Source organism: Protopterus annectens, chromosome 3.part0, assembly GCF_019279795.1.
Source record: "Protopterus annectens isolate FY-2018-M chromosome 3.part0, PAN1.0, whole genome shotgun sequence".
NCBI classification, from domain to species: Eukaryota; Metazoa; Chordata; order Ceratodontiformes; family Protopteridae; genus Protopterus; species Protopterus annectens.
Window position 1 is genome coordinate 1,024,434,321 of NC_056731.1, and position 24,916 is coordinate 1,024,459,236.

Genomic DNA, 24,916 nt, shown 5'->3' on the forward strand with positions numbered 1-24,916 from the left:
AGTGTTGATGTTTTTAATTCCTCTTAGAAACTGTCTTAGCAGAGGATGAGAGAAGACAGGAGGATCAGTGTTGTACTCTGCTGAAATTGCTGAAGCATGAATTTTAATGGAAGAGTAAGACAGGCCATTGTGGAGCATTTCTGCTAAATATTCCAGGATATGCGCCATGTTCATAACTGTTGCATCTAGGCCCTTTGAGATGTTCCAGGTGTGAAATCTTATCCATTTTGCTGAGTATGCCTTACGTGTGGAAGGCCTGCGAGCTTCCATGATGATATCCTTCACTCTCTTGGATAGCTTATCCTGGTGATGGGTCAAGGTATTTTCCAGGCAGCTAGCTGTAATGTTTTCAGGTTGGAATGCAGAGTTTTGTAATTGTGCTGTGTCAGGAGAAGCGGCCATTGTGGCAGAAGCCATGGTTTTGTCCATGACATGCTCTTTAGCAATGGGTACCAGTGCTGTCTTGGCCAGTCCGGAGCTATCAGAATCACTCTTGGCTGCTCTGCCCTGATCTTCAGTAAGACCTTGGTCATTAATGGAAGAGGTGGGAATGCATACACTGTTAGATCTCTCCAGCTGAAAGAGAGAGAGTCCACTTTCCATGCTTGAGGGTGGTATGTCCTTGTGCAGAATTTGTCCAGCTGGTGATTGTGTGGGGAGGCGAAGAGGTCTATGTCCGGTCTCCCCCATGATTGAGTTATCTGATGGGAGATGTCTGGGTGCAGCATCCATTCGTGTGCATCCATGATGTTCCTGCTTAAGCTGTACGCCAGTATATTGTCCTTTCCCGGTACAAACTGGGATTGCAGCTGTATATTGAGAGTCAGGGAAAGTTCCCATAGATTCATTGCCAGTCTGCAAAGAGGGTAGGAATGTGTGCCTCCTTGCTTGTTTATGTACCACATAACTGTAGTGTTGTCTGTCCTTATTAGCAGGTGGCCTTGATGTAGAAATAACTTGAAGGCCTCGATTGCATGTATCACTGCCAGCATTTCCTTTTGGTTTATGTGCATGCGTAGCTCTTTTTGTGACCATAGTCCTTGAATGCATCTTCCTTCCATGTGCGCTCCCCATCCGTGATCTGAAGCGTCCGTTGTAATGGTTTGGCTGGCTATCGGTTTGCTGAAGGGCAAACCCCTGTTTGACTGGCTTGCCTGAGCCCACCACAGAAATTCCCTTTGAAGGCATGGGATGAGTGGTATCAAAGTTTCCAAGCTGTGACTGTGCTGAGCCCATAAACTCCTTAGGTACCATTGGAGTTTCCTCATATGTAGCCTTGCTTGAGGAATCAGAAGAATGCAAGAAGCCATGTAACCCAGGGCCTGCAGGAGTTTCCTTGCAGTCACCTGAGTTTGTCTTGACAGGTTTTTGAAGTAATCCGGTAGTTGGTTTTGTTTTTCTTCTGTGAGGAAAGCCATTTGGGTGGTTGTGTCTAGATCCGCACCCAGAAAAGTTATTCTTTGGGATGGTACAAGTCTTGACTTGTGAATGTTGACTGTGTATCCCAAGGCCTGAAGAAGATAGATGGCATAATTCAAGTGTTTTACCAGTATTTGTTGGCTGTCCGCTTGTATAAGGCAGTCATCCAGATACGGGTATATTTGCATCCCCTGGAGCCTGCAGTGTGCAATTACTGATGCCAGGCATTTCATGAATACTCTGGGCACAGTAGATAAGCCAAAGGGCAATGCTGAGAATTGATAATGCTCTGAACCTGCAAGAAATCTGAGGTGTCTTCTGCAGCTTTGTCTGATAGGGACATGCAGGTATGCCTCTTTGAGGTCCAGAGTTACCAGCAAAGACCCCTTGCCCAGCATGGGAAGGAGTTGCTGTAGAGTCAGCATTTTGAATTTTGGCACAATGAGATAAGTATTTAGTGTGGACAAGTCGAGAATAGGCCTCCATTGCTTTTCTTTTCTTGGAACAAGGAAGAGTCTGGAATAAAATCCTTGGCCTTGTTCTGCGAGAGGAACCTTTTCTATTGCTTTCATTTTCATTAAGTTGGAGATTTGTTTCAAAGCCTCTGCCCTTTGATTTGGTGGCAGGTCTGGCATGCCTTTTCTTTTCGGTAATGTGTGGAAATGGAACCTGTATCCTTTGTCTATTATTTGTAGTGTCCATTTGTCCCTTGTAATAATGTACCAATTTTCTGAAAATAAGGAAAGCTTTCTGCCCAAAGGTGCTTCCAATTGAGCCCTGGTTGGCAGTGTCAAGGTAAAGTCATTGAATCTGTCCTTGTGCAGCAGTTGTAGGTCCTGCACTACCTCTCTGGTTGGGATGCTGCCATTGATGTCCCCTGTAGAAGCCTCTAGCTTGCCCTCTACCTCTGGCATGCCTGTTCTTGCCTCTGAAATCTGTCTGTGTCTGGAAAGGACCAGTTCTTGGAAGGCCAATTTCTGCTGAATCTTGGTGGTTGGACCTGCATAAAATATTTGACTGTTTGTACAGATTTTGCCTTTTCTTCAAATTTCTTTAAGACCTCCTGAGCAGTGGAGCCAAATAACTTTTGCTTTTCCAGTGGAGCATCCAGAAGCTTTGCTTTAACATGGTCTGGCAGAGATTGTTCCTTCAGCCAAGCATGCCTACGTATAACTGCACCTGTCATAGCTGACCTACATGAAGCTTCCAATGCATCATACCCACACTGCAAAAAATGGTTGCTAACCTGTTGAGAGTTATGTACCAGATCCTGAAGTGATTTGCGATCTAGGGGTTCAGGAGAAGACAGCTTTTTATGCAATTCATCTAACAAATATTCTTGGTACTGTATCATATGGAATTGACAGTTTAAAGCCCTCATAGCAAGGGTAGCAGAAGTATACACTTTTTTACCCCATCGCTCTAAAGCCCTGGACTCCCTTTCAGAGGGGAGTGGATTTTTTGTAGTGGCAGCTGTAACCCCTTTAGGGCCCTGGGAAATAGTTTCTGGATCAGCAGAGTGGGCCTTGTAAAGGAAAAGATGTGATTCCGGGACCCTGTAGTACCCATCAGGTTTGGCAGGAGCCGGAGGGAGAGTGTCAGGGGTTGTGCTAGATTCCGAGTACACATCATCAATGACATTCAAAACAGGGGGAATAGCCAAAGGTCTATGCTGAGGCAAATGCAAGAAGGTCCTTAATCTCTTCCTGGAATCAGAGAATTCCTGGCCTTGCCATTGGAAATGCTCCCTCATAGTGTGCAAAGTTTCCCCAAAAGACAGCTCTTCAGGAGGGGAGGCCGAAGGGATAGATTCCTCTGCATCTGAATCCTCGTAGCCCCAAAAAGCCTCCTCCTGGTAGTCCGAGAGGGCAGAGCCAGCAGAGGCCTCATCTGAGGAGAGGGGATCAGAGGGCTCAACCCTGGGCCTTTTTGCTGTAGAAGGTTGAGAGCCCCTGTCTGGATGAGGCTGAGAGCCCCTAATTAATGAAATAAGGTCCTCTGCTAGACTAAGGATCTGAGAACCTGTAGTGGGTCCCTGATGGATAACCCTGGGAGGCATAGATTTTGAGTGTTTAGCAGCTTTAGCCCTAGAGAATGCCTTAATAGACATGGATGCAGGAGGCCTGGCTGCACCACGTGCTGGTGTAGTTTTGTCTAAGGGAACGGTGTCGGAAGGTTCCTGGACACCAGATTCCAAAGGAGATTCAACAACCGAGACAGTAGTGGCCTCCGGGGCCGAGGTTGTCGGTTGTACGGTTTTGGTGGATGGTATTACCAAGGACTCGGTTTCAGCTGAAACCGAGACACTCGCGGTAGGCCTGGCCATGGTTTCAGCCGAAACCGCGGGCGTCGGTCCTTGTCCTTGCGTTTCTTCATTAAATGTGAAGTCGGAGTCTCCGATGACATTTTGTAAGCAAAACTAGCCCCAAAAAATTCCTCTGCAAACTCCGACCGACGTCTTAGAGTGCGCCAGTTGAAGGAAGCACAGGCGGAACAGGCCGAGACGTCGTGGTCTGGGCCTAGGCAAGGTAGGCAGTAAGAGTGGAAATCCTTATGAGGTATTTGTTTCCCACAAGTTAAGCAATTATTAATTTTATCTGACATCGGCTGGGCAAGAAAGAGTCCCCAATGGGGTACTTAGCTTTTGAAGTCTTCGGTTTAGCTGAATTACAGGAGCTGGCCGACCGGCACTTGCGAACTGCTTCTGCTTCGGGCACCACGCGGCAAGAAAGACTGAGCGCCCTGACGTCGGGGAAGGGGCGACATCAGCCGACGCCGGACCCAGACTTTGGAATCCGGCCGACCGAAGGGCTGCCTGCAGCAGGACAACCCCATATGTGATGACTGCAGATGCATCCTTGAAGGACATCTAGAGGGTTTTTAGATTTGTAGGAGATTTTGTTTTTCTGATCAGAGAGGCGGTTAGGAATATAGGGGGTATAGGTGGTAGTGAGAGATGGGCAGTTGGAAAGACTGAAGATAAGTTTGTGGGCATTGGTGAGCTGAATGAATTTCAAGTGGTTTGGGAGTTTGAACCAACACAGGGAGAGGAGGGATACACAGTTGTGGGTAGAGTAATTAGAACTGGTTGGTATTTACATATTTTATGGTAGCAGGACTCTAGTTTGGATTGTAGGTGATCTAGAGGTTGGTTAACAGAGGTGCACCATATAAAAGAGAGGGGAGAAGGTAGGAGGAGGCTATGTTTTTTTCTGGTAGAGGGACTGAGATAGCGGTTGTGTCTGTAGAGGAGTCTTATTTTTTGGTGCGTTTTTTTTTTTTTATGGTGGAGTGGATATGGATATCAAATTTTACGTTTTCGTCAATTGTAATGCCTATGAGTTTGGTACTGGCTACAATTTCTAGAGAGGAGTTGGTGTGGCTGAGTATGGGAAAGGAGTTTTTGTCAATAGTATTGTTCCTAGAATGTGTGAAGATCATCAGTTTAGTTTGTGTTGCATTTAGGGCCAAGTGATGGTTTTGCATCCAGGATTCAGTTTTAGAGAAGATGGATCGAGTTTTGAATAGAAGTTCAGATGGGGAGTGAGCTGATCGGATGATTGAGTCATCAGCGTACTGTATGAGAGAGGATTCAGGCATGCTGCTGTGGAAGTTATTGATAAATATGTTGAAGGGGAGGGGACCAAGCACAGAACCTTGGGATACTCCAGTGGGAGTTGGCTGGAAGTGGGAGGTGGAGGTTTTCCATTGTACATTACATTTATTTTTGAGACTATTCCCCCTAAGAGTCAGTGTGGTAATTTTCTATTTTCTTTTCTTGCAATAAATATGGTTCTGTGCTTTCACAAGTTCTAGACCAAGCTGCAAGATCATTTTGGGTTTTACCCATTTTATGCTTTCTTTGTACCCGAGTTTTATAACGTAAGCCCTTGCTTTTATTGGTTTATAGATGTTTCAGATTTCTTTCCATCTGTGTTTTAACTTTGGTGACCATCTTAAATATTGCCTTTACCAGAGATCTGTCATTGCCAGAAGAAAGCATACTAACTGTCATACCGCTCAACCTCTTAGAGCAATAAATCTGGAGAAAGCCATAAATAATGTCGGGAAAAGGTAAAAAAATATTGACATTTTTTAAAATTGCTCTTGCAAATTTAGAAAGTTTACAGAATAATAGGTTTGTCATTAGCAAGCATTTTCTGGAGAGTATGAAGTCTGAAACTCAAATGTGTTTTTATTTGCTGACTTCAACCCTCAATGAGTTGCAAATGATTAGCCAGAAAACCACAATTTTATGAGAAATAGACCAAAAATATGAGGCAAAAATCTGGACATTCTGTGAATATCTGTACAGTTGAGAGGTATGCTACCCTTATGAGGACATATGTTGTAGTTTTGTCTTGTTATGCCCATGCTATGGCATAGAAGAAAATGTGATAAAAGTGTGTACAGCTTTAAATGTCATTGGTTATGTGAATATTTACTGATTAGTTTATGTGCCTTTAAATCTGTAAGTACCCATAATATTTTGGGTGTGGTGCGCTAGCTTTACCTGCCCTAGCTGAGGTGCAAAATGTTTGTGGGGGGGGGTCATAATCAGCTAATCACAATCTTTCTAATGTAATACCTGCTTTAAAAGCTGGTATTGCATTTGTGGTCAAACCTAAGAGCTGTAGTGCTCTGTGTGTGGTCTAACCTCTAGCAAGTGGTTTGCTAGAGTTTAAAAAGGATTTTTTTTTTAAACTAAAACATGAGCATGAGCACCATAGTGCTTTTTGCAGGCAAGGTATAAACTGTAAAAAAAACACTTACTACTTTTTTAGCAGTTTGCTACAGTTTAAAAGAAGAAATTATTATTTATTTTTAATAAAATATGTTGAAGGTTTAGGGCAGGCCACAGAAACAGGACTTGAATTGCTGGGGCCGGGGAGGGTGTGTGCCATGCAGCTAATAAGCTGATCACTTTTTTATGCTTTTTTTTTTGGTTGCTCATTGCTTAAATAGCTGAGGGTGTGGGACGCTGGTTGGCACCACCGGCCCAGGGCATTGGTTGAACCAGTTATGCTTCTGGTCTAGTGGGTCAGTTGAGAAGATGATTTGATGATATCTGGCTTTTGCTACGTTGCCATTTTTGTAAGTTATTAAAGCTGCAATAAATTGTTACTAGTAGCACAGATTGCAGGGAATAACCCTGCTAATCTTATTACCTGGGAATTCTGGGTACCATTTTTTTTCCACAGGAGATGTTAATGATTGGAAGGCCATGGTCAGTTTGTGAGAGGAGTATGTCCTAGCTTATGGCAGCTGCACCATCTGTTGAAAGATGGTATGAGAGCCTATTAATCAATGTACATTTTTTATCATGGAAAGGCATATAAGAGTTGAGACAAATGGCCAGGAATTAAGTAAGAGGTATAGGGTTGCCAAATCAAAATAATTTGTTTTTTTTCTGAGGTTGGTATTTTAGTTCTTAGCAGAAAGCACTGGTGTGTATAAAAGCTGAGAAAAACTGTAATACAAGTACTGTGTGATACATGAGATTTTTTTTTTGCCCCCAACTAGGTTTACTGAACCTCACGCAACACCTGAAGCTCATATGAGTTTGTGAACTATACAATAATCACATAATGTTGCCAGATTTACAATACCACGTTCTATGGCAATGTAGAATTTTAGTGGGAGGAATTCATAATTCTTATTGCTAACAAGTTACGACTCATTGGTAGCACATCAGCATGTTTCCCCTACAGCTGACTTGGATTTTATAACCTCCCCATTGCAAATAGATAAAGTAGTAGACTGTAAATCAGTTGGGTACTAAACTAGCTTTTCTACATGTGGGTTTTATTTAATTATCAGTTATCAAACTACATGGGCTTCTCCACTATTTTAATCCATGACTGATTCTTAATACAGTGTGACATACAGGATACTACAGAGGAAAAACATAAAATAGTACCTTACAATGTCATTTACAGACACCAGTGTGAAAAATCTATAAATATGCAGCGGAAAAAAAATAAGTTATTCACAACTGCTAGCACATGTAAACTCAAAATAGCAATACTACCTGTAAAGGCAAGGTGTTCAAAGACACAAGTGTAATCATAGACATAGAAATCCTAGTGTGAATCAACATGCACTACAATGGGTTATGGACTATAAGAATTGTCCATCAGGATGAAGCTCATACCGCAAATATTAGATTACACCAGCACTATGAAGACAAACATAATGCACTGAATAAACTATGTTGCATTCTGGGTAAGCCTCAAGTTCAGCGTTGCATACCAATTGTATCATGTTGCAGGGAAGTGAAATAAACCAAAGGCAGTTCACACATTAGAACATGGGTAGGTACTAGGCTAGCTGCTCTTGTGGGCCATTTTAAGCCTAGCCAATTTCCATTTTGTTCTTGAATTAACCATTCCTATTTGGTTAGAGATTGGTTTTACCCATCCCACGGTTGATAATTATGTATTGCCCATAATGAGAATAACTGGAATCATACCATAGATATTTGAGGGGACCAATGCATGGGAAAAAGCATTTAGGAGCAGCCTCTGTCCATTAGTAGTACAGGGGGCAGTCCTGGGCTAAATGTTCTTGTTTCCCATCCATAGAAACAAGTTGTATTTTTATAGGAACAGAGAAGAACTTTGTTTGATGTGGAGTTTGTATCAGAGCAGTGGTATCCTCTCTGAGATAAACCTGTCCCTCCAAAACATTCTGTTGATTATGCAGAAGAAGTTTAGTTCTCTGCAATATGACTTGCTGATGTGCAGTAAATCCATCAATATTTGGTTGGAGGATGCCATGTATGCCAGACACAGGTCAGTTCTAGCAGTCTATAGGATATAGGGTATAGTAACCAGGCTTAGAATTGGTCCACGTAGGACATGTTGATTAGGCCTTCTATCCTTCCAGCAAGGTATCTCTCTGGTTGTCCCATTTGTTGCATGCTTCTAGGCAGAAGGGGAGATTATATTCAATGATTTGGCCTAAAGAGGGTTGAGTGAAGGGAGACAATAACATCCCAAGGTCTAGACACAATCCCTTTGTTTATAAGTTGCGCAGTACAGAAGTACTTTCCTACAACAATGGACACGTTGGTCACAAGTTATGTCACAGTCCACAATACGTTCCCAAATAGTAAACTGGGTCAACTCTTAGGGACATATTATTAATGTAATAGTTCCTTGGGATAGATGACTTTCCAAAGGATACAATAAAGCATTTGTTTTATATTTAGTTTCAATCCATGATTTTGGTACCAGTTATTTATTTGGGACAAAGCTTCCTGCATGATGGCCAAGTCATTTGGGGATTCAACGACTGCTCCTACCTTGCAGTCATCTGCAAACTTAGTCGGCTAGAGCCCTTTGGTACTGGCTTTTATTTCAGAGAAGTAAATGCCAAACATTCCTCTCTGCATTATTTCAGCTACCGTTAACAGCATGAACTTCAAAAACAGTGAAAATAATGTGCAGTGGCTGATGATAAACCTGTTAATTTTTGTATCATTCTTCCAATGTCAGAAAAGTGCTCTTCAGCAGAAAACTTGTAAGAATCCTTCATTTTTCATTATATTTATCATACTTCCATTCTCAAAGATAACATAAAAATCCATAAACCATTCAACAGTAAATGTCTTGAGAACAGGTCGAACAAACCTCCAACAAAAGAAATGCTCAGACTATCTTTCTGAGAACGTAGCATATATTCCAGTCATGAGTTAAGAATGAGGACCCCCCCTTCTTTCTATGCATATGTCTTACTTTGTTTGCCGAGACAGAATGATATCCATTTTCCATTCCCCACTTTTTCAGATTGGACACGCGACTGATTAATGGTAAACTGAGCTTTGTGATGTCTCTTGAGCTGTAGTGGACGGAAGAGTTACCACTAGTTGAACTGTAAAGGATCACCAGTGTTGTCAGAGCGAAGACTGCCATGAAGATTACCAGACGCTGACCCTGTGAAAAGAAAACGCACTGCAGTAAATGGATATCTAAGCAACAGGCAAAACAAAATGAAGGACTAAGTGACAATGACTGTGTGTGTGTGTGTGTGTGTGTGTGTGTGTGTGTGTGTGTGTGTGTGTGTGTGTGTGCACATGCATCTGTATGGGACTTATTGTATAATCGGTCAATTCTGTGTGAATTGGTTTAAAATAATGACCAGGCTACAAAGGGGTAGTGCGTCCTGTAATTGGACATTGCAATCCTCTGTAGGTCATCCATACGGCACCCATGCTGGGGTATGGGTGAAGGTGAAGCAGCTGTTCATAGTCCATGACCAATCTAGTTAGCCAGTGGGTTTGTATAGTAAAGTGACCTCCTTATATTAGTAAGGTTAGCTGGAGTAATGCACTTCTAGAGCTAAATGATTACAATAAATGTGTTGATAGTCTGGATTATCATGACAAACGGAATTCTGGAACTCTGTTATTGTGCTTTGCCTCTTTGCTGTCAGTCCTTTCTCAAGCGTCCTCCAAGTCCTTTTTTTGTTGTACAATTTGCTCTGATCTTTGAGTGTACGACAGTAATGTAAAGATGTAGAATGTCAAAATAGGTAGTTGTAAGTAAACCTAAAGGCAAAATTCTGATGTCTGCCTTAATGGACATTTTTTGTCTGATATGTGTATGCCATTTCAGTAAGGTACATATAGTAATGCATGCTGTCTAACTAAGCAGGTGACAGCTGTCCCTGACATAAGTCACAAACACACTCACACACACACACACACACACACACACACACACACACACACACACACACACACACACACACACACACACACACACACACACACACACACACACACACACACACACACACACACACACACACACACACACACACACACACACACACACAATTGCATTAAACAGGTCAGCCAGGTTAACCAATTGTACCTAGACCTGGACAGCTGAGCAGAGAGAGAGAGAGAGAGTGTGTAAAAGAGGGGAAAGTGAGACAGAGCAACTTCACCTATTTCAGTGTGTAAGTGCAGCATCTTAAAGGTACTTAATCCAAAGACCAGTAGTGTCAGATTAGCTACAAAGAACTACATCTCCCAGCTTTCTAGTCAGATTAATAAACTTCACCATCTTACAACCTATAGCAAATAAGGGCTGTGCCAAAGAAAGAAAAGAGGCACTCTGGGAAGTTGTGGGGTGGTCAAGGTTGGAATGTTGGTGAAGGGGCAACTGAAAAGTAGTCTGGGCTATGGAATAAAAAATTATACTAAAATAAAATAATTGGGACAAATTTAAGTAACATGTTAAGGGGAAAAATATTTTCAAACAGTTAGAACTTGATAATAAAACATCAGCGTATTTCTATTTTTGTTTTTCAACAAGCAGTTGATTAAAGGAGGTAAGCTTACTAACGTTTGCTAACGTTTGCTAACCAGCCGGATGTAAAAAGACTGCACTGTTCCAAGTAAAATGAAATTTAAATAGGAATATCATTGTCAAAAGTGAAAGACTTAGAGGAACTTAATATTTTACATTAGATAACATTCACAGTTATGAGTTTGATTCCACTTCCTCTTTGCAAAAAATAAAACAGATGTGGTGATTTTTATATGGTGATATTGTTGCCACTTTTCAGTGATGTAATCTGATGGCATCAATAGTTAATTTAATGACTGACAAATATTTTCAAATGTTTTAAGTCACAATATAGAGTGCATATTTTAAATATTCTTTGTAAACTGCTTTGTGTCCTTAAGATATTTTAATATTTGATTAAGGTGGTTGCCTTTTTACCCACAACTAACTAGAACTATTAATGAAGTTGAAATGTATAAAAAAGTATATATAAGCTCTAGCTTGAAATATATTTTGACCACTATTTCAAAGCCCTCTGGTACATGAAGTACAGACATGGCCAGTCACTGACATAGATCCTTCATATGGATATAGTTTAATTTAAAATCCTTCCACTTAAACAGATACAGCCAATATATTTGTCCAGTAGACATTAACTCTGATTGCAGTTCTAACATATTTATTTAGTAAAACTTAGTATTGAGTAATTCTTAATGGCATAGCCACTATATACAACAGACATGGGGGTGTATACTATCAATAACAAAAAAAATGTGGTGATGATGATGGTAATAAATATGGTTTAGCATCAATAATATGAAGGCCAATATAAGATGAAGGTGCTTTTGTACTACTAGAAATGCTTGTTCTTAGATGTCCCAGCAGCCTTATCTGTACTGGGCATTTTAACAGTGGGATGCAGTAACATATAAGAAACCTTAACACTATAGAAGAAACACCATTTATTTATTTATTTATTTTATTTATTTATTTACATTTGTTTACCGGGAAAGTCCAACTGGGCCAGAAGCCCATTTTCAATGGTGGCCCAGGGAGAAAAGCAAAATACAATCAGATAGTACAATAGTATACATACAGTAAAATGGAGAATAGACATCATCTAGTTAGTCTATTCAAAAAGCTTTTTGTAGAAATAGTGTCATAACCTGTTTATTAACAAGCTACTATAAAATCAAATCATCCATATTTACATGTTATAATAATTTGAGGAGCTGCTTGTTGCATAATGATAACAGTCTGCATTTTGAAACTGAACTCTTGAGGCCTACAGGCTTGCATACAGATTGTACCTAGAAGAACCTTCTTTAATTGTTACATTGGTTCTTGTTCTGCACAAGTCCTTTTTAATGTTTTATTTACTATTTATAGTACTCAAATTGTACTTTGCTTATCCCTAGAAGACATTAGTCAAGGCACCAGAGATATACTTTTGTGTTATTGAATACAATGTTAATTCAGCTGGCCTAGTTTTTATGTATCTGTGTTAGTTTCAGTTGTGGTTTGGATTTGTGTTGACTTGCATTTTAATACTTTCAGTGCATTTCCTTTTGGTACTCCTAGGGGCACTGAGGACTTCACAAAATAATAACCAAAGAACCATGGAGGTTTAGTTGCAACATGATGTCAATGTACATAATGATGTAGTGGCTAAAGTGCTGCACAGTGGTGACTAAAGGAAGCAATTTGCATGCAGAGGAATGAAAGACCAGTTACTTATCTTCTTCCTTAATTCCAGTTGCTGCTGCTGTGCCTCCCCTAAAATTGTGAAACAGTTGAATGGTAGACCTGAAAAAGCCACATTAATAGAAATGTACATTTTACTTTATTACATCTAAAGAAGTATTTGAATGTGGATACTATGCTCCAGTTCATTAGTGTTTGAGTCCTACAACCTCCTTCGGTTTTATGGGTAAGAGAGAAGCAGCCTGTCAGAAATTATGGTTGGTGTAACACATAATTATTTTACAGAATGGTTGAACATCTTGAATGAAAGACGCATGCTACTCAACAAGAACGATTATTGGCCCTGAAATATTTTAAGCATTTTGCACTTCAAATGTGCATATAAGACAGACATTCTGTTTTAAGTAACTGGGAGGTAGATGATTCATTTCAATAGGTGGCAGTGTTGTAGCATGTGGCTGAGGAAAGGAATGAAATTGCAGGTTAGCTTCACTAATAGTCAAACTATCCCAGATGAACACTCAGTGGCTGATGATGTTAAAGAGCAGCAACTGGAAAGCAATGGTGACGTCTCCTTGTGCATACTGTAATCATAGTAAGGAAGTACTTCAGCACCTTTAATTCCTAGTCCCATGAAAAATGTTAACTTGTACACAAACAAGTTGCATGAGTACATAATGGATTGTTGTAGCAGTGCAAGAAGTCAGTAAGTGTTGTGTATGTTTTGCAAAACTTATACAGTATGTGCATTTGGGAGCTACACTGCCAATAATATATTATCACCACACCAAGTTTACTTTGACTAGGACTAAGAACAATAGTTAAAAAAAAAAAAACAATTTCTCCACAATGCTTCAGCCTTGGAAAAAGAACAAAACAAGACAAGTGAGCAGAAACACATTGCTACAATATATAGTGAGCAAAATCAGAAGCTAAATAAATGCTTGAGGCCACATTTGTATGTAAGTTTTTGTTAATGCAGTGTGTCACAGAGGCTTTGTTCTCTAGTTTTGAGGTTTTGTTTCTGTTGATTTTGTAGACAGGACATGTTACTGTTCTGTAGGTTTAATGTTTTATGTTAGGTTAATTTAAATTTGACTATCCCTGGGTTTCAGAATAAATCCCACTGGGGTAATAAGAGCTGTGCTCACATGGGACTCTTTCCATGATCATGAAAAATGTGATTTCAGAGACATGGTGACCACAATGAAAAAAAAAACACGTTATCAGCTAATTTACATGCCTGTGAATTGCCTGTAATTACTTTGAGTATAAGCATCTTGGGTGGCCCATGCATCATGTTGGCACAGGCACCACCCCTCATTCAGCCCAACACACTGGTGTACCCCTTCTTGTCCCTTAATTGACAGAAGAACATCCGTGCTGTGGCCTCTGATTTTACAGTCATGCAATAATGCCAGGAATTAGTTTCACTCTTATTGTTCACAAACTGCATTGTGTTGGTAGACTTGTTGCTCTATTAACTTTGTGACTTGGAATGAAGTTTTTTAAACATCTCCCCAGTGTCATTTAGTATTATCCAGGCCTTGTCTTTAAGCCTGAGCATGGCCATATACAGGTATGCCTCCACTCATCCATCTCAGGTGTACCTCATTTTTACAGAATGCTCCTGATGTTGTCCCTTATGCATGCCTCGTCTCATAAAATACAGACCATTGCAGTTAGTGAATGTCAGACATTTGAGTTTCATACTACTTGGTGTAAAGAGTTCACTATAACCCAAAGTCTTCTCAGTTATCACAGACCGTTACCTTTCTGGCACAGCAAGTTATGTTGTGTACCAAGGTGCAGGGCTAGAAAATCTTGTCCCTTTTACTCTCTTTTAAGACAGAAGGTAACATGTAAGAATGCCCCTGACCTACAGTGTTAGTACAGAGGACTAAAGCTCTAATAAAGAGCTGTTTGTGAGTACTGAAAGTATGGGGTTGAAATCTTAAGTGCCTTTAGGGCACAATATAAAGGGATTCCTGGTACTGTGTCCATACACCATGTCTTTTGTATTGCAAAACTAACTTGTTCTACTAGTGTGAGTGCCTTTAGGGCACAATATAGAGTAGCCCCATTGTTTAGTGTTACCTTGCCCTCAGTATTGCATGATTCCCTCATTAGTTTAAGGGAGTGAGAAAGTAGGAACCCCCCACACACACATTCATGCATGCATGCTTGTGTAATTATGTGTGTGTGTGTGTGTGTGTGTGTGTGTGTGTGTGTGTGTGTGTGTGTGTGTGTGTGTGTGTGTGTGTATGAATTTATATAATATATATAATTTCACACACACACACCCCCATCCACCTCTCACCTGATCGCTCTCATGGACACACTCATGAATATATAAATGTATGGCCACGTAAGACCACTCATCCATCTGCATACACTCGCACATGCAAGATGCACACACAGGCACACATTCCCCAGCACTTAACACTAATGTGATCATCTGTCTGCATACACTTGCACCTACAGCCACACACAAGCACACACTCCCACAGTGTAACTGTAATGTGATCTAACCCACTGGAAGTAATGAGTGGATGCAAACTTTTAGCCATGTTCATTAACATAGCCAGGAGAGAGAACCTACACAGCTGAGAAATATTCTGAATTGCTCAGTTATGTAAGTGCCTTACCATAGGTGTTTCCAGTGGGACACCACATAGCTAATTAGCACTGGCTGCTGTTTTGGACAGCCCACCAAAGTGCTGTACTACTTCAGGGTGGAGCTCTATGGTAGGGCTATGTATGAACTGGAAATGGTTACCAAGAAGAATAAAGCAGGCTTGCCTCTCATGGTAACCTTTCTGACTTGGGCCCAACATTTTTATGTCAGTCTGTTTTAATGAAAAAGTCATTATCTGATTGGTTAGTCATCATTTATATATATATATATATATATATATATATATATATATATATATATATATATATATATATTTGAATTTGTTTCTATTTCTCATTTTATTTCACTTGCTCCAGTGACATTCCATTTGTAGTTACCTAAAATATGTTATGTAAAGTCTCCTAACAATCCTCATTCACAAAACAAATAACTTTGAATGACAGCTTTTTGATAACTATAAAAGTCATCCTACAGCTCTTTCACAAAATGTATTTCATGTTTAAATATCCATTTAAACCTATTCTGGCTTCATGGAGCAGAGGTATGGATCCCTGACTGTGAACCAGGGAATTGGAGTTCAGCTCATGACCTTGGCACTGGAGGAGGAGGAGGGAATGGGGGCGTTGCCCTCTAACCATCCCTGGAGCTTGAGAGGAAAGCTTATACTCTGGGACACAGAGTGGTGCCATTTCTTTGGTGGAATCCAGGGAAACAACTAAGGTTTTGTGGAAGGGCTCAGGGCTACATGATTAGAAATGCCCCTTGCAGAACTAAGTAGATGCCCTTTGTTGTTGGCTCATAGCACCTCCATGGTGCTTTATCTAGTGTGAGCGGGGGATAGGTTTGCAGCATAAAAACATGGACTTCCATGATGGGCCTTCAAGGGTGACCCTTATCCTAGTAATGGGAAGCAAATGGGCTAAATGAATGTGTAGAGGTCAGATGTCAAGACAGTGGAGGCAAAAATGAGCAAAAAAAATGTTATTTAAAAGCTGGTTGGTGATTAGCTTAGAATAACAACTGCCAGTATAATTCTCTGGTTTCCAAAAACTGTCAAAATTCTCACCTCTAAAGTCCAGTCTGACGTGTTATAGAATACAAAACACAATTTTTTAGAAATTATGATAATTGATACTGTATATATGTAATGCATTATTAAAATTTCTACTCTGGATTTGCATATTTGTGCCCATAAGTCCAATTCAGCAGTCTGTTTATCCACAATGAAACTCAGTTGGCTGACATAGCTAAATACATGATCCCTTTACTGAGCAAAGTGCACAAAGCCACACTACACATATTAGATGAACTGAAGCCCTCAAAATAAGGTGGGGTGCATAATTGTATTTATATTGTTTAAACTCTGCACAAACAAAAATGTCATGTTTGTTCTCACATGACCTCTTTTTATTAATTTGTTTTCCAGAAATATTTTCAAATCTAGTCCTCTTTTACTTACAAATTTAGCGACTGGTCCCATGATCTATATTAGCTCCTTGTTTCCTAACATAACTTTCCTGTTTGATTGGATGATGTTTAATATCACTTGAAGCAAGTGGAAATGTGGGGAGGACCCATGTCTGTACATATTTCTAGGCCACTTGAATCATTGCTACCTAGTTCCAGTGCTACTTGATATCTCTCACTACACTTACAATTGGCTTGTTCATAAACATTCTCTAAAAATTCCATAGAATAACCTTTTTAGTAGAATAAACATTTTAACATTATTTTTTTCTTCTCAGTATTACCATAATGTAATATCAACATAGATACTCTAATAAAATTACTTTCTTCTTGATGTCCAAAGGCTGATCAATATCAACATGCAAATGTAACTGACAGAGATGCCCTCCCTAAAATGTTGGAACTGAACTGAATTGATTTTCTTGCCCATCCCAACCTACTGTCTAGATGTCCAAATCATTAATAGTTTCCAATTCAATACTAAAATTAAAAACTTAATTTCAAAAAGTCAGACAGTGTTTAATGCTCCCAGAAACTAACAACTTTTGTGGAGCCCTGCAATAGTTAACAATAGGCAGAATGTAATCATTGCAGTATGCTATTACCTTTCCTTACTGAGTGTAACTCTACATGTAGGATAGAGGAATCATTATAGTAGTCCTCTGTCCTTCCTTAATAGACTTATCTGCACTCAAGCTATGTTGTATGTTGTAATTATTGCACCCTTTAAGGGACGGTGGGGGTGTTGTGTAACTGTATTTGTGACATGGACTAATGATCACAATTCTCCCCCTCTCTTTCTTACTGGGTACAGTTGTACTTTTGAAGGAAAAGTCATCTTTACAGTTCCCTACTACCCTTACTGGATGCATCTGTACTCATGGTATGGAGTAATCATTATTGTACCCACCCAAACTTCCCCAGTGGATGCAGTGAAGCTTGTGGCATACAGTAATCACTGCAGTACTCCTCCAGCCTCCTTTAGTGGATACTGCTGCACTCGTGGCATAGAGTGATCACTGCAGTACTCCTCCAGCCCCCTTTACTGGATACAGCTGCACTTGTGGCATAGAGTAATCACTGTCATACTTCTCCAGCCTCCTTTACTAGATACAGCTGCAGTTGTAGCACAGAGTAACCACTGCAGTATTCTCCCACATTTCCTTAGTGGATGAAGGCAGTCCTGCAGCACTGTTAATAAAATGGCTAGTCTTGAAAAATATCCTCTACTAAATAAAGGGGGGGGGTTGCAACTGTTAAAGACCAAATGCTGTAAGTTTCAGCTTAATAATGTACAATGGCTCTTAAGTGAAAGGATTATAGATTATTCTGCTGATTGTAGTCAAGAGTGTAGCATGATTTGGTAAGCTGGTGGGTAACATTATGTAAAGGCGGGTGTACTCTATCTATACTACTGTTAAAGATTTTTTTACAGCATTTAAAATGCATTTGGTTTGAGGGCTGGTCCTAGTAGCCAATAAATACCATGCAACCTTAGGTGGTAGAATTAATGTGCATATTACTGGTGTAATTGTATGACGGATGCTACATAGCCTCCAATCCTTCCACAGTGCTCTTATTATTGGTAATGCAGCAGAAGCCCGAATAGCTATTATTCTTCAAACCTCCCATACAAAACCCTTGTAATATGCAAATGAGATGCATTAGAAGTAGTGTTTCTGAGTTATTCAACAAAGTACTTTATCATCATAGTGAGCAACATGCCATACAGGGCAGATTATAGGGAATGTTTAGCCACAACCATTAGTGGGAGTTATTTCTTGCAGTAGTCATTGCTAGATGCCGACCAGGAATGCGATATGCTTTATGGCTTTTGCTACATGCAACAGATCTTGATAGCTGATTCATGAAGGGTAGACCTTTGTGTATCAGCAGCATGATCTTTAATGCATGACTTTGCAATAGTATCTGTTGTGCACCTTTCACTGCACTAGTAGGGATTTTTTGCAAATGCCCACAAAGCATACCTCTCAACCTGTTTGTGCAAGACATCTGGACAAAACCAGAAATAAAGGAGAGGACAAAGGCCAAAAACTGGGAAGAGATTTTAAATATTCTGTTATAAATTTTCTAGAATAACAGGTTGTGCTTTGTCATTCTGAATGGTATGAAGTCTGAAACTGAAGTCTGTCATTAGTGACCTCAGTCCTCAATGATTTTCCAGAAAAAATATTTTTTTTTTCAAATAACTTTTTATTTATTTCATATAGAAGAAAAACAAAGAAGTGTATGAACATTACATGAAGAGTTGAATATGCAGGTAATCCTAATACAATATAAAGCTCTAGAACAAACAAAAGTATGTACAATATATACACAGCAAAACTAGACTACAACTAGACTAAACTAATTAAATTAAACTAAGTTGCTACCATATGGAAATATGAGTTAAAGGAGGAAACTCGAGGATGTAAGGGATAAAAATGGATCTCCCAGACGAGATTTGGAGTGAGAGCCATACCGTAACCGAGGCGGGAACTGTAGACCCAATTAAATACAAAGAATTAGGTCTAATAACTTTTTCCAAACTTTTTCAAAGAAGGTTTTTTTCCTAGGTCCTTTTGTTACAAGTTTCTGTGCTGAGATATAAGTAAGGGCCATCTCCTTGAAGTTAATCCAAGAGAGTTTGGTACGATCCAGCTAATTTTTAGTGATATATATATAGTTTAATCAGGGAGCATATAATGACTAGAAGATGCAGGTCTAATTTAGAGAGTTTTAAAGTAGGTATATGAAGGATCGCTAGCTCCCAAGAAAGAGTAGATTTGTGGTAACCCATGTTCTCGAGACAGACTTTTAATGAAGTCCAGAGTTTATTGGAATGTGTACAAGACCAAAGTACATGTAAAAGGTCAGCTTTTGGGAAGGAGCAACATGTGCAGGAGGGAGTATTGTTGGGGTCAAATCTGTTAAGTATAGAAGGAGTATAGTACGAATTATTATTAACCATTAATTGTGTGTAGATGAGCTTTTTAAATGGGGAGAGTTTTAAGGTGTTTTTTATAGCAGATCATTTCTGTTTCACCGTAAAAGGGGTTCCAAAATAGTCCCAGTAACTGGAGAAGAGGCAGGCCGAGTTGTGTATTATGGAATCCAAGAGGTTATATGATTTGGAGAGCATTTTCTCTGGACTCGAAAAGGCATGTATAACTTCAAGGAGATTGGTCATATCCTGGCTAATGGTCGGAGTAGCAACAAATTTTGATGGTATTAATTCTTTTAGTTGATGGAGAATCACTGTATATTTATTAATGACTTTGAGAATTAAACGAAGGGCAGGAAGTGATATATTGTTGTATTGAAGAATGTCCCATACTACAATATCCTTAATGAGAGGAAAGTCCGAGAGATTAATCATCAAATTATTTATCTTGATGTTAGGGTTTAAGTGAAGGGGTTGAAGTAAAGAGAGGGCTTTATCGAGGTTAATAGAGTTCATCAAAGAATGGAAAAGTCTGATTTTATGTTTTAAATTGCTAGATAATTTGGAATTGTTGAGAACTTCTGGAGAGAGGAAGGGAAGAGCTTTGGGATTAATTTTAATGTCTAGAACATGCTGATACCATAGTTTCATCCAAGAAGGAGAGGAGTTATAGTCTCTCCGATTTAGATTAGAGATGGACAAAATTCTATTTGCACAAATAATCATATAGTAGAGCTGAAAGTTAGGTAATCCCAGTCCACCCCTACTCTTTGGGTAGACCAGTTTCAAGTACGATATCCTAACTGATTTAGGAAACCAGATAAATTTGGCTAGTTCTTTGTTAATCTTAGAGAAAAGAGTATTGGATATCCTAAGATCTGCGGCTCTAAATTGGTAAAGGAGTCTGGGTAAGATATTCATCTTCACTATCGCAGCTTTGGATAGAAGAGATAGATTCATTTGTTCCCATCTATGGAGGTCTTGTAGTATTTTAAACCATGATCTGATTAAGTTATTTTGAAGCATGAAAGCTTGGTTGTTATCAAAGTGTATACCAAGGTAGGTAATATTGAAAGTTGTCTGAAATGGAGATTCCAGAAAGTAATGAGATTTATGACCACCTGGATTGATAGGAAAGATGTGCGATTTCTTATGATTGATCTGGTAACCTGAAGCCTTCGAGAATTTATTAATAGAGTTAATTAATTTAGCTAGGTCTGTGTTGGGGTATTGAAAGTAAAGATTGAGGTCATCTGCGAAAGCAGATAGCATTATATTAGTGTTAAGGACTCTAGGGATCAAGTGGAAAGAGTTTTGAGCAGCATAAAGGAAGAAAGGTTCAATGAAAAGGTTAAAAAGAAAGGGGGATAAAGGATAGCCTTGCCTTGCACCATTCATAATCTTGATTGAGTTAGATAATTTTTTGTTTATGTAGATAGGTGAAAGAATTTTTATATAGAATTTTGATCATGTCAGAAAAAGTATTGGGAATATTAAAATGCGAAAGGGTTAGAAACAAAAAGTCCCAATTAACTCTGTCAAAGGCTTTAGAAGCATCAAGGGTTAATGCATACATTGGGTTTTTATCTTTTTTTGTAAGTTGAATTAAGGAGTCAAGGGGTAGAGTATTATCCCAAGTGTGTCTTTGAGGCATGAACTCAGCCTGGTCAGGAGAGATTAAAGAGGGAATAATTTTTTAAGTCTGTTTGCCAGAATTGTTGATAGAATTTTTATATCGACATTTATTAAAGAAATGGGTCTATAGTTGTGGGGGCCCATTTTGTCTTGCTTGTTTTTCAGAATCAGTATGGTTTTTGAGGTGTTCCAATGTAAGTCAGAGATTCCATTTTTTATAATAAAGTTGAATACCTTTAAAAGAAGAGGAGCAATTATTAGATTGAAGGTTCTAAAAAAATCCAGGGTAAACCCGTCTGGTCCGGGGGATTTTCCTAGTTTAAGGTTGGAAATAACATCTTGGATTTCTTGAAGGGTCAGTGGAGCAGAAAGCGTGGATTTCTGAGAATCATTCGGGGTGGGGAAATTTATAGAATTCAAGACGTTCTCCATATGCGTGTTGAGAGGTGGATCTACCTTTCTACTATATAAATCTGAGGACAAGGAAAAAAATAACCATTATTTCTGAATCAGATTTATAAACTTTGTTTTGGTATAATAACATAGAGATCCTGGGAGAACTATTTTTTATTATTCCAGCTAAAGTTTTAGAAGGGATTTGCGCCCATTCTGAGTATGTTGCAATGAGTTTTTGTTCAAACAAGGAAAGGTTTTGTTGATGAAGTTCCATCAGTTCCTTTTGAGTGATCTTAATTATTTTCTCAAGGCCAGGGTCTGCGCTTAGTCTTTGTTTCTTTTCTAAGTCAGAGAGTCTCGAGATCAAGTTAAATTCCTTAATTTTGTAATTTTTTTTATAATAGGAGGCCTTGCTAATGAGCATGCCTCTTAATTTGGCCTTGCAAGCCGCCCATTGAATATCAAGGGGGATTTGTGAAAAATCAAGACTGGACTCAAAGTCTTCCAGTATTTCTTTAGTTTCTTGAATGATGTACTTATTACAAAGCAGGTTGTTATTAAAAGTCCAGTTAGCATAAAGAGGTATTGAGTTTGACTTTGATGTGTGAGAGATCTTGAGGAAAATTCTTGCATGATCAGAGAGAAACCTAGGCTCTGTAGTGAAGTTTATCTTGAGAGTAGAAAGGGATTCAGAAATCAGGAAAAAATCTAAGCGTGAACAGGTGTTGTAGCATTTTGAATAATATGCGTATATGTTTTCCTTTGTTGAAGCTTCACTGAATGAAATAGGATTGATAAGGTTAAAGTCAGTTATAAGTTCTTCTAGGGCCAAAGAGGCTTGTAAGTTGTACGAGGAAGATTTGCTTGTATGATCTATGTTGGGATCTATAATGGCATTCCAATCGCCACCTAGGATAAATTGGTGGTTGTGGAAAGTGGAGAGAATGTTGTATATCTCTAAAATAAAAACTTGTTGCTGTGCACATGGGCCATAAATATTAAGGAAAAGAATTGGTTTACTAGAGTTAGGAAGTTGAAATATGAATTAACACCATCTACCATTCTTGTCAGAGTTGAATTCTGTGATTACACCCTGAAAGTCTCTTTTAACTACAATAGCATCACCTTTTGAGTTAGAGCTATCACCTGCAGCAATTATGGATTTTATCCATTTTTTCTTAACTTCTTTCGACCAGTCTTCCTTACATATGTGCGTTTCTTGTAAGAAACAGATATTAGCTTGTGAATTGAACAACAAATGCAGTAGAAGAGACTTTTTAGATTTATTTTGTAAACCTCTTATATTCCATGAATCTATGAACCAAGCCATGTTGACTAGCTACTGATGATGTATAACTTTGAGGTATGGCTGCTCCTTTTTCTCTGGAGAGGTATCAGAGCCAAGTGGGAGGAGAGGGTATAAAGTAAAGTGTGGTATATAAAAGAGGTGGAGATCCAGATCCATCTTACAGATTCTGTGTGTATACTAATAATCACAATGGTAGCATAGTACTCTTTCAAATAAACCCCTGTGGAAAAAATTAAATTTAATGATGAACAGATGTAAAATAGGAGGCAAAATCTGGACATCCTGTGAAATTCTGCACAATTGAGAGGTATGCTACTGGGACATTTAACATGGTTATTTCTGTGAATCTGTGTCACTGCTCCTATACTGTAAGCCATGCTACTGTACAGAATGAACTTTCTGTTTATCAGTGTACTGTTATCACTATAAAAACACTGCAATCAGAGCTCAATAAAATATCTTAGTAGAGTGGAGTGAGACTTTCCAAGAAGGCTTCACGCTGATCATCAGTTAAATTTCATCTCTCCCAGTGTGAAAAAAGAAACTAATATCTAAGGGCCAGTAATTCTGCTTGTTTCACTAAAATTCAGTTGGTGTCTAGTAAGTATACTGTCTGGATATCAGCAACAAAGAAACCTTAGAGAGCCTAAAAGAAACCTAACTAGAAAAGGTGGAGAGAAAACACACTGCCTGGAAATAATCCTGCTGTTCAACCTCCAGGTTTGATACAAGAAATGGCTTCCTGTAATTTACAGGGAAAAATAAGTCCAATTCAAATAACAAAAACCTGGAAAATTTAAGAAGCTTTAAACAATTATTGAGGTGAACTGATAAAACTGCAAAAATCAGAGGTCAAAATGAAGAAAAGGCTGGCTGAGTGAGACTGATCAAGAGCTGTTGCAAAAAATGGTGGAGTTAGAAAACAGAGCACGGGAAGAAAAAACAAGAATTTTTGCTGTAAAAGAGGAAATGAATGGAACAGACTGTATATTAATGTTATGAAAGCAAAAATAGTAACTGGAGTGGTATTCCTCAGCAGGATTTGTTAATTGAAAAGTCACATCTTGTATGCTCCAAACCTGTTTACATGAGAGCAGTCAAGATCTATATTAGTAAAATATGCAATTATACCAGCAGAAAAAGTTGATCCTGACAAAAAGTGCAGTTGTGTACACTTACCATAAATGTAGATGTTTGAGTGTATTCACTGTTGCAGTCATCACACTTGGGTTTTCTGCCTGCAGGTAGCCATCAGTCAGTCCGAATACCAGAGTCTTAGGATTCTGCATCGGATGCTGTTACTTCTTCCATGACATCAGGTCATCAGGGGTATAAAACATGCAGCCGATGCCATTATATCAGTTTTTCTTGCCCCAAATGTCAGAAGCCCCCAAATAGGAAGCTAGTATATGGTGGCGAACACCACCAGTAAAAGGTAAATACCAATGCCATTAGGAATGTCCCTAGAGAAGAGAGGTAGAAAGATAGAGAAAGCCAGGGGGCTGGAGGGAGGGAAACCAGTACTGCAACAGTGAATATACTCGAACATCTACATTTATGGTAAGTTACACAACTGTACTATGTTCTTCGTGTTTCACTGTTGCAGTCTTCACACTTGGGTTGATTCCCAAAGTTGAGGAAGGGTGGAGACAGTCAAGAAGTGTTAGGGCTGGCTAGTAGGCTTTGCAAGACTGCTGTAGCAAATCCAGCTCTGGATTTAGAAAAGATTGGCAAGTGGTAATGCTTGGTGAAGGTGTGTACAAAACTCCAGGTTGCAGCTTCCAGAATGCCCTGCTAGGGACTCCCCTGAGAAATGCTGTAAAGGTGGAAGTAGCCCTAGTGGAATGAGGTCTGATCCCTTGTGGGGTAGGCTTTCCATGGCGCTTGTAGCAGAAATTGATGCAGTGTGCTAGATGTTTGGAAATAGTTTGCTTTGAAATGGCCTTAACCTCTGCCCCTGTAGCAAAGCTGACTAGCAGCTGGTCAGATTTTCTAAAAGGTTTAGTCCTGTCAAGGTAGAACCTGAGCTGTCTGTGCATGCCTAAGGAGGGCAGGGTCCATTCCCCTTTATTCTGAGGGTTAGGTAAGAAGGTTGGCAAATGGAT

The 24,916-nt window shown here is 39.3% G+C and overlaps 1 protein-coding gene across 2 annotated transcripts in view; it reads right to left on the reverse strand.

The window, feature by feature from the left end:
* ST6GALNAC6 (ST6 N-acetylgalactosaminide alpha-2,6-sialyltransferase 6) overlaps window positions 1-24,916 on the reverse strand; it is a 574,938-nt gene that overhangs the window by 64,758 nt on the left and 485,264 nt on the right. For both annotated transcript variants that reach the window (XM_044065315.1, XM_044065314.1), the window contains one exon: window positions 9,159-9,356. In XM_044065315.1, coding sequence (XP_043921250.1) covers window positions 9,159-9,356 — 198 coding nt within the window. The remainder of the gene's footprint in view (window positions 1-9,158; window positions 9,357-24,916) is intronic.